The 7,168-nt window shown below is 35.3% G+C and overlaps 1 protein-coding gene across 1 annotated transcript in view; it reads right to left on the bottom strand.

Moving 5' to 3' along the window:
- ATG3 (autophagy related 3) overlaps positions 1-7,168 on the bottom strand; it is a 29,129-nt gene that overhangs the window by 20,793 nt on the left and 1,168 nt on the right. Inside the window, exons 2-3 of the mRNA XM_017547780.2 lie at positions 4,741-4,782; positions 681-730 (exon numbers count right to left, since the gene is read on the bottom strand). Coding sequence (XP_017403269.1) covers positions 681-730; positions 4,741-4,782 — 92 coding nt within the window. The remainder of the gene's footprint in view (positions 1-680; positions 731-4,740; positions 4,783-7,168) is intronic.

Here is a 7,168-nt window from a genome sequence, read left to right as displayed (position 1 = left end):
TTTTAGTAGAGACGGGGTTTCACCATGTTGACCAGGATGGTCTCGATCTCTTGACCTCGTGATCCACCCGCCTCGGCCTCCCAAAGTGCTGGGATTACAGGCTTGAGCCACCGTGCCCGGCCAACTTAAAGCCTCTTAAAAGCATTTATAGGTAAGGCCATAATTGGTATCATAAACCTTTCTTTTAGCTTTAGCCAGTTTCCTAAAGATGGAGCATACTTTAGAACCTTAAAAAAAAATGTTTATGTCTTATATTTTAAAGAAAATAAAACTGCAAAATCTCTGCACTTAATAATGCCATAAACATGTTCAATAAATTATTAATTTAAAAAAAAACCGATACAATTTTTAACTATTGAACATTTATTATTCAAAGAACCAGAAGATCAGACCTAGTCACTATAAAGAAAATAAATATTAGTAAAGGAACTAAATGCATTTTTCTCAAATGAGTCCATCTGTTGTGCTAACAAAGCAAAGTAAATTAGGTGTAACACCCACTTGTTCTTTCTTTACTTTACTTTGTGTATCACTTTGTGTATTACCGTTTAACAGAAAAATCTGCTGGGAGGGTTAAGCTGGTCATTCTATTTTTCATCCATTAACCTATTTTGCAAATTGCTGTAATTCGGAAGCCATGCCTTTTACTAATTTTCTCTTCTTTACTCAATATTACTTACCATTGCCATGTTGGACAGTGGTGGACTAAGTGATCTCCAGCTGCCACAAACTTTTCAGGATTTAGAAGGAATATGAAAAAAAGGAAAAAGAAAAATCAAACATCACTTAATGTGCAGGGTGGCAAAATACTAAACCGATGGCCCTAGGTAACACTGAAATCCAGTAAGCAATTAAAATATAAACAGCACCAAAGCTGATCTACCAGCCTCAAGATTTGTTTTTGATTATGACTAAACTGCAAAGTTTTCTAATGTCCATAAAAATTCAGTTTTTATCATTGGATTAAGTAATGTCAAAAGCAGAATCATGAAATTGATAGAGGCAAGGCAATCAGATTTAAATTGTCAAAATCCATTTTAAGGACACAAAAAAGTGGACACATTCTTGCCATTGACTGAAAATTCAATAAAAATCTGAAAAACAGTACTAAAATAGATACAAGTCTATAACATAAGCCTACTTTATTATACCACAGGGCACACATCTTCATCTTCTTCTTTTATTATTTTTAAAACTTAAAGTAATTTTGGAAGCTTTTTTGCACTCCTAAAGAGAGAAATAGAGTGTCAAACAATGGGAAAAAGTTAAAAGCTTTTTGGCCTCACTCTGAAAATACCTACAAAATTAACAAATTGAATCATCTAACAAATCTTAAGACTTTCAAAGCAGGCTGAATATTGTACACGTTTTTGTTTTTCTTCAGAAATAAAAACCAGACTCAGGGAGATACACTTTAACCGTTTAAGAATTACCAGTTTAAATGAACATGTGCTGATCTTTCTGATGAACAGAAATCCTGCTTATTTCACAGAGCAGAAAATGTAAGTCTGTTAAGTGTAACTGCAATGTCCCAACTCAAGCAGGATGCACATATACTTGCCAAATTACTTCTATTTCGCAACAGCTCTAACTTAAAATCTTGTATTGTTCATGGGTTTATTACACAACAAAAAACTACAAAATATTTAATCTCTAATACCTTTCTGAGAAAGTATGTGTACATAAAATACTCTATTTTGAGAATTCTATCAAATAAGAATTCTAAGAATAACCTCTTTTATGATGAAACATCAACAAGATACAAGATAAAGCAACTAAATTCCTAAAGAAACTTTATGTTTCTGTTCTTTTACTTCAAATAATTATTATTTAAACTGCTTAAGTAAAGACAAAAAGCCAAAATAAAAACATTAGTCTCTTCCCCAAGTTTTGAGCACTTTGAGGTCATTGCAACCAGATGCTACATTTAGCTCCGTGGTTATCAGGAACTAATTTATTACCATTAAAATAATTTATGGAAATGCAAGCAAAATAAATAATTAAAAATAATCTTTCATTTTATTGCCTTGAAGTAACAAGACTAATATTTTGTCTCAAAGTTCCTATAACAATTTGTACTTAAAAAATAACAAGAAAACTAGCAGGCAAGAAAAACTTTAAAAAAAAAAAAAAAAAAAGACTTGCACTGATAATGAATACTTACATGTGTACATTTGCCCTTATTAGCAATGACCATCATTACTTCCTTCATAGGTTCAAATGAAATAGGACTCAAATTTCTAAATGATCAATATTGCTTGCAGCAGCTTTCTCTTAGAGACTAAAAATGTTCTCTTGTGATCTTTATTATCAGTATATAGTACTGACTAACTCCAACAAGACAGAATCAATATTTACATCTTGGTGAGCAATGCCATTCCTCAAGCTAACCTCAATTAATAGTATTCTACTTAATCAACTCATACACACATCCAACATTAATTTTGTTTTGACAATTCAGTATTAGATACTAGCAGCCTCTCTTTTTAAGCACAATATTGCCACACCTCTGAATGAAAACAAAAAGATAGCTGATGCCTGGCAGAAACTCAGAAACAGTAAAAGGAAACAATGAACAAATCAATTCAGTATATAATATTTACACAAAGCAAATGATGCCTTCCCATCTCCTCTTCCAGGCTCATTCTACTCTAACTCAATCCTGTAATTGTGCTCTATCCCAACCCAGTATTATGTGCTAGGCACCCAACTGGGCTAATTTGACCTTGAATTTTTTTAGAGAGAGGAAAATTCATAAACTGATTGATGTTGTAATTAAGAGTAAGGGTTATTTATTCTAGGATGAATTTCTGTTTTGAAACTGCTTAATTCTATCCAATGACCACAGACTTGCATCTCTAACTGCAACCATCTATTCAACAATTAGTCATCTTTACACAGAGGAGATAAAAACCAAGCAGTGCAAGAACAGCAGCATACTTTCATCTCTGCTCTTGATTTCAAACACTTAAAGAGCCATGTTCAAATTACACGTGTTTGGCAAGAATGTTAATGATATCCTTAAAATCAAAACCTATTTTTATTTGGCATTCAAGGTAATGAAACCTAAGATAGAATAGGATCTTTACAGAATGTCTAGCCCACAACCCTTATTTTATAGATGAGGAAACACGAAGCCTCGGCAGGGATAGCTTAACTGATTTGCTCATTAGGAGAAATTACAGAAACAGGTCTAGAAGGCAGGTCTCCTAGGTTCTTTCCATACTACCAGGTGTCTTCACCAAAAATAAAAAATAAAAAATTTTAGATAAAAGATGAGTTATGAAAACCATTCTTAAAATTCACAAGGATTTGGAACTAGACAGATTCCATCACAATTGAAAATTGAAAGATAGTTAATTCTCTAGCTCGATGCGTTGGAACTTACAGAAGCAGCCTCATCATACAAGGATTATTTTAAAACGTTTGTTTAAAACAATGCATACAGTTTATTGCCAATGAGTAGTACTTTCATTGACAGTTAAAAAAAGACAAGCTTGGGGCCGGGCACGGTGGCTCACGCCTGTAATCCCAGCACTTTGGGAGGCGGAGGCGGGTGGATCACGAGGTCAAGAGATCAAGACCATCCTGGTCAACATGGTGAAACCCCGTCTCTACTAAAACTACAAAAAAAATTTAGCTGGGCATGGTGTTGCGTGCCTGTAATCCCAGCTACTCAGGAGGCTGAGGCAGGAGAATTGCCTGAACCCAGGAGGCGGAGGTTGCGGTGAGCCGAGATCGCGCCATTGCACTCCAGCCTGGGTAACAAGAGCGAAACTCCGTCTCAAAAAAAATAAAAAAATAAAAAAAACGTTTGTTTAAAACAATGAATACAGTTTATTGCCAATGATAAGTACTTTCATTGACAGTTAAAAAAAGACAAGCTTGGGGCCGGGCGCGGTGGCTCACGCCTGTAATCCCAGCACTTTGGGAGGCGGAGGCGGGTGGATCACGAGGTCAAGAGATTGAGACCATCCTAGTCAACACGGTGAAACCCCGTCTCTACTAAAACTACAAAAAAAATTTAGCTGGGCATGGTGTTGCGTGCCTGTAATCCCAGCTACTCAGGAGGCTGAGGCAGGAGAATTGCCTGAACCCAGGAGGCGGAGGTTGCGGTGAGCCGAGATCGCGCCATTGCACTCCAGCCTGGGTAACAAGAGCGAAACTCCGTCTCAAAAAAAAAAAAAAAGACAAGCTTATATACTTTGTCTTTTATTAATTCTCATAAAACCCTAACTATTCATAAAATTGGAGCCTGAAAAGGTTTTTAGCCCAGTATTTATTTCTCTAGAGACAACAAAATACACTACCTAAACAAAAAAGAACTATTAAGAGAAAACAGCATCTAAGTAGTGAGCAGTTTCCCAATGAGAAGCATGAAAACTCACATTTGATGTAGACAGAACCAAGACACTACAAACACTACAGAGCTTACTGCACAGCTCAATATAACACAAATATAAGTGAAGAACAAGTGATACAGGATCCTTTTCCATCCCTTCTGTCACCCTCATTTCTAAATAAAGAGGAATTACAGAGAATTACGAGAAGTGGCAAACTGACGGGGAAGTTATACTTTTTCTTCTATGGGAAATAGAAATTCCTATAAATCACAGTCATAAAATCTAATTTTACTGAAATCAAAGTTAGAGTTCAAAATGTTTTCTTATGAAACAGAAAAGCCACCTAGTTTAATATAATTGTAAAATAAAAAGGCTTCAGTATATTTTCAGCACTCACCTCTTCTGGGGTGATTACACCTGTTTCCTTAAACTTTGATTCCTAAAGAAAGCAGAAAGAAAAGCAATATTATATCTTGTTTCACTGTCAATTAAAAATGTTTCTGGGGGCAATTATTTGCCTGCTGGTACCCTTCTAGGCAATGAAGCACATACAAAAAAAAAAAAAAAATCATTCTATCTATCTAATCTATAATCTATCTATCTATCTAATCTACCTATCTATATCTATCTATCTGTCTCACTCACTGGTAATGACCACAGGAATATACAAGTCTAATGTAGGAAACAGACATAATTATAATACTATCAGATCACTCCTATACCAGACTAAAGTTCTATGTAAACATTCTAAGATTTAAATAAAAATAAAGCCTTCAGTGATTCTGTGAAATGAACAAATATCTTTATTTTACAGCACCGCAAAAATGTCTTAAAGATGTTTAGACATCTTACAATTCAGCCAGTCTTATTTAAACTGAATAATATTAGAAACCAAATCTAGAAATCATTTAGCATTTCCCCCTAATTCGCATCTCCACCAAGATATTGACACAGTATCCTCTCCTCTAAAGCAAGGATGCTGTTAACTAAATTTTTCTAAACCTTAAGTTATATGTAAGATTTTCTGGTAGAGTCTACAAAAAAGAGAAGACTTATTTATGAACATTATTCATTCAACAAATGTTTACTATGTGCCAGACACTATTTGAGGCAGTGGGGATATTTAGTTGTGAATAAAATATACTCAAATTTATTCTTGCCTTCATAAGGAATTTCAACTCTAGTTGAGGAAGAAAAGCCAAATGGTAATGAATAACACGGCATGAAGAAAAAAGCAGCAGAGAGGAATCTGTGGGATTCCTGGAATCTGTTGGGAGAGATGGTCATTTAAAAGAGAACGGTAAGAGAACAAAGACTTTATTGAACAACGACTTGAAAACCTTAAGGCAAGGAATATGCCATAAGGCTTTAAGTGCCAAGAGCTTTTCAGATAGAGGAAAGGGCACATGCAAAATCCTGAACCAAGAGTGTGCTTAACAGAATAATAAAGAGGAGGTCAAGTTAGCTTAAGCAAGAGCAGTCAGGGGATGGAGTAGATGAGACTGGGGCCTCTACCAATTAAACAGAACCTTAGAGATGATTTTAAGAACTGCAGTGTTTACTGTATGTACATCCTCCAAACAAAACATGATTTTTCTTTTTACTTGCTAGAAGGCAATTACTTATTTCCTGAAGAATTATTTATTTATTTATTTATTTATTTATTTATTTATTTTGAGACGGAGTTTCCCTCTTGTTACCCAGGCTGGAGAGCAATGGCGCGATCTCGGCTCACCGCAACCTCCACCTCCCGGGTTCAGGCAATTCTCCTGCCCCAGCCTCCTGAGTCGCTGGGATTACAGGCACGCGCCACCATGCCCAGCTAATGTTTTGTATTTTTAGTAGAGACGGGGTTTCACCATGTTGACCAGGATGGTCTCGATCTCTTGACCTCGTGATCCACCCGCCTCGGCCTCCCACAGTGCTGGGATTACAGGCTTGAGCCACCGCGCCCGGCGAAGATTTTGTTTTTTCTCCTTGCCCTCCCTTATCTAGCAGGAAAATGTGAGGATTCTCTCTGTAAACCAACAGTTTGCACAGGAGGTATCAAGGAAACGGTCATTAATTCTTTCCTTTTCACTAAAAACATATGCCATCCATAATGACACGCTAACAGTTCCTTTTCAGTTTGGTGATCAAGTAAAATGACTCCTTGAAACATAATTCTATATCATAAATTTTATATTTAATTTGGGCAGTCTCTTACTCCTCTCTCCCTGAAACTAAAAAGTTGTAACAATGGTGCATTATTAAAATACTGTATACCTAGGTAGATATGATAGTCTGAAAAGGTAACATAATACGTAAAAACATTTGATTCAAATGTGAAAATTACTTTCCAATCTTAATTTGACTGAATAATCTTAAAATGACTTTCACAGTAAATAAACATAAGCAAACCAATAGTTGAAATTCTCATTTATAATCCCTGGTTTATTTCTTATTTGGCCAATAAGTTATTCTTTTAAAAGGAGTTTTAGAAAAACGTATTTTAAAAAGTACAGACCTAGTATTTCCCTTTGCGATGGAAAGGGAGCAAAGCAAAACTCTCCACTATTCTTAGCTTATTAGAGTATTTCACCCCCACACTGAGATTGGTACATTCTAATTGAAAGCCTAAAACAACCAGAAAAAAAACAAAAACTAGGCAAAAATTTTCCATTAATTTACTATTCTTGCTCACTTTTCAGAAAGAAAAAAAGGAACTTACAACAAAAAACTTACTCCAAAAGAGTTATAAAAGAAAAATTTGAGGGCAGTTCTAGAAGTTTACCTTTGGGGGGGAAAAAAAAAAATCAGTCCCTACTGCAATAGCTAATGTGTCA

The sequence above is a fragment of the Cebus imitator genome, unplaced genomic scaffold (assembly GCF_001604975.1).
Source record: "Cebus imitator isolate Cc_AM_T3 unplaced genomic scaffold, Cebus_imitator-1.0 Scaffold201, whole genome shotgun sequence".
Classification (NCBI taxonomy): Eukaryota; Metazoa; Chordata; class Mammalia; order Primates; family Cebidae; genus Cebus; species Cebus imitator.
The sequence above is the reverse complement of the archived record's forward strand: the minus strand, read 5'-3'. Positions and strand labels throughout refer to the sequence as shown.